The sequence below is a fragment of the Asparagus officinalis genome, unplaced genomic scaffold (assembly GCF_001876935.1).
Source record: "Asparagus officinalis unplaced genomic scaffold, Aspof.V1 AsparagusV1_Un2603, whole genome shotgun sequence".
Classification (NCBI taxonomy): Eukaryota; Viridiplantae; Streptophyta; class Magnoliopsida; order Asparagales; family Asparagaceae; genus Asparagus; species Asparagus officinalis.
The window spans coordinates 115-3190 of record NW_017974862.1 but is presented as its reverse complement, the minus strand read 5'-3'; the positions used below and the strand labels follow the sequence as shown (position 1 = coordinate 3190).

General features: G+C 43.9%; 1 protein-coding gene across 1 annotated transcript; it reads right to left on the bottom strand.

Moving 5' to 3' along the window:
* Positions 1–1018: 1018 nt before the first annotated feature.
* LOC109828596 lies at positions 1019–2618 on the bottom strand (the record flags this gene model as incomplete). The annotated part of the gene is made up of 1 exon (XM_020395557.1): positions 1019–2618. A coding segment is annotated over exon 1 (1600 nt), but the record flags the coding sequence as incomplete, so codon positions are not given.
* Positions 2619–3076: the final 458 nt, after the last annotated feature.

Here is a 3076-nt window from a genome sequence, read left to right as displayed (position 1 = left end):
TGACTTCTAGTGGAAATGCGGGTTGAGGGAGTGGGCCGTGGTTGCTGTTGGGCCTGGGAAGTGGGCGCTGCAGGCTGGATTGGTGATGAGGGGGATTGAGGAGGCTGGTCCGTTGAGGAGGGAGGTAGACGACTTGGACTAGAAGAATTTTGTTGCAATGCTTGGATTAAGTATGGCGATGGGGAGTCATCTAGGAACTCATATGAGGAGGAAGTTGGAGTATGCAATTTTGAGAAAGGAAACTGAGTTTCATCGAATAGGACATGGCGAGAGATGATGATTCTCCTACTTGACAAGTCGTAGCACTTGTAACCCCGGTGATTGGAATGATAGCCCAAGAATACACATGGGGTGGACCGAGCTTGAAGCTTGTTGATGGTTGAGGAGGGGAAGAGAGGATAGCATAGGCAACCAAACACACGAAGGTGAGAGTAGGAAGGAATCCTTTGGTAGAGGATTTGTGTCGGAGTTTTGTATCCCAAGACCTTAGAAGGAAGAATATTTAGAAGGTATGTCGCCATTTGAAGAGCATGGTGCCAAAAGGAAGGGGGCATGGAAGAGTGAGCTAGAAGAGTTCTAACAATGTTATTGATGGACTTAATTTTTCGTTCGGATTTTCCATTTTGTGGGGATGTATGTGGACATGAGAGACGAAAATCCATGCCATGACGGTCAAAAAGGTTTTGAAGAGGTCCATTAATGTACTCCCGCCCATTGTCACATTGCAAATTTTTAATTTCCCGTTCGAATTGAGTGCGAATATATGCTTGAAATTTTTGGAAGATAGAATAAATCTGTGATTTATTAGAAATAGGAAAAGTCCATAGGAAATTCGAATAATCGTCCAAAAATAAGGCATAATATTTATGTCCCGAGGAGCTCAAAACGGGGGAGGTCCATAAATCACTGTGAACAATATCAAATGGCAAGCAAGTAAAAGAAGTAGAACTCTTAAATGGCAACTTAATATGTTTTCCAAGAGGACAAGAAGGACAAAAAAATCCACGGGCCTTATTACATTGAATAAAATTGTTACTACGGAGAGAATTAAGAATAACTTCCCCGGGATGCCCTAAACGGCTATGCCATAAACTTGAAGACAAAGCAGTAAAGACGGAATCAGAAATGGCCCGATTTTTGGTGAAGGGATAGAGGTCTCCCGAGCTCTCACATCTCAGTAGGTGCTTCCCCGTCTGTAAATCCTTCACATAAAATCCAAACGGATCAAACTCAACAGAACAAGAATTATCTTTAGTGAATTTGCGAACGGAAATAAGGTTCTTAATGAGTTTTGGGGCATGCAAGACATTGTTTAGGTGTAAAGGGGGGTTGGAGGGAGATAATGCAGTGCTACCATAACCTTGAATTGGAATCGTATGGCCATTTCCAACAACAATATCACGATTTGTGCTCAAATTAAAATAAGACGAGAGAGTACCTTGATTTGAAGTCATGTGGGAGGTTGCACCGGTGTCCATGTACCAATTGTCATCCGGTGGGTTGAGAGAGAGTGTGTGCATAGCCTGCTCAACATTAGTGGGCATGTAATCAGTGTGTTGAGGAGCTGCTGCTACATGGTAGGCTTGTGGAGGTCGAGCACCAAGAATACCAGGCTGTCTGGGAGTAGGGCGTGGCTGCCAGGATGATGTAGGATAGGGGCAAGGAGGTGTGGCCCAAGGTTGGGGTGCCCATCCTCCCCATGTCGGAAACTGCCACATAGGTGGCCATGGAGATGATTGATGCTGCTGCTGCAGAGCATTGCCACGTCCCCCATGAGTGTTACCACGACCTCCTCTACGACCCTTATAGCCGTGACCATTATGATTTCCACGACCGCGACCTCCGTTCTTTTTGTGATAATTGTTGCGATGGTGATTGTTGTTGTGGCGTGGAGGTTGCACAACATTGGAAGTATCATCAGATGAGTTGGTGTGAGTACCTACAATAAGAACAGAATCAGATTCCCGGGCAGCGCTATTGTTGAGAGTGGCTTCCTCCATCACCAAGGTAGAACGTGCATCGGAGAAAGATTTGAGAGGTTTGCTATGTTGGATGAGCCTGCCAACCCCACGATAAGCACTGTTGAGACCCGAACAAAGTACAAGCACTCTCCGTGCATCTGAAACCGGTACGCCGACATTCCCGAGTTGATCCGCAAGCGTCTTGATACGTTGACAATAGGCTGCAACGTTAGGAAAATCATCAAGTCGAACCTGAGAGAGTTGGTACTCAAGATGGACGGCTCTGGAGGTTTTGTTGTCGTGGAACAAATCGGCTAAGTGGTTCCAAGCATCCATGGCCGTGGCATCTTGTTCAAGAATGGTAAGGAGAACGTCGTTAGTAATCGTGCCATAAATCCATTGAAGGACAATGGCGTCTAAACGATCCCAGAGGTCGTTGTCCTCGGATTCCGCATCCTTGGATGAGGATGTCTTCTTCCCTGTGGTTGTTGAAGTCGGCGGAATGATGTGGTCGAGGACTTGATAGGCCCTTGCGTGGATCTTGAATAATGTGGCCCAAGAATTGTATTGAGAGCTTTCCATGTCAAGAATGACTGGGATGAAGTTTTTGATATTGTTGACAGCCAAAGCGGGATGAAACTTGTGGGTTTCTGCCATGGAGAAAGAAGAGAGAAGGTAGAGGAAGAGGAAGAAGAGGGAGGCAGGATACGGAAGAAGACGGCGGCTAGGGTTCGTAACCTAGTCTGATACCATGAAAGATTGTATATTGCCTGCCTTTCTCATTCAACTCTTGTCAAATATATACAGCTCTATGAGACTATAATCTAGGCTATAATCTAGGCTATAATTAAGGAATCATAACAAGAGAATATTTACATGCTATATATAATCTAGGCTATAATCTAGGCTATAATTAAGGAATCATAACAAGAGAATATTTACATGCTATATATAAAGATATTAACATGATCTATCACCAATGAATAATATTTTAAAGTGAAATCACAATCTCATTGTCCTAATGAATAACACTATAAAATAAAGTCTTAAAATTTATCTTACTTACCTCAAAATTACACCAACCGACAACCCCCTAAGAGTGAGCTTTCTAGTTA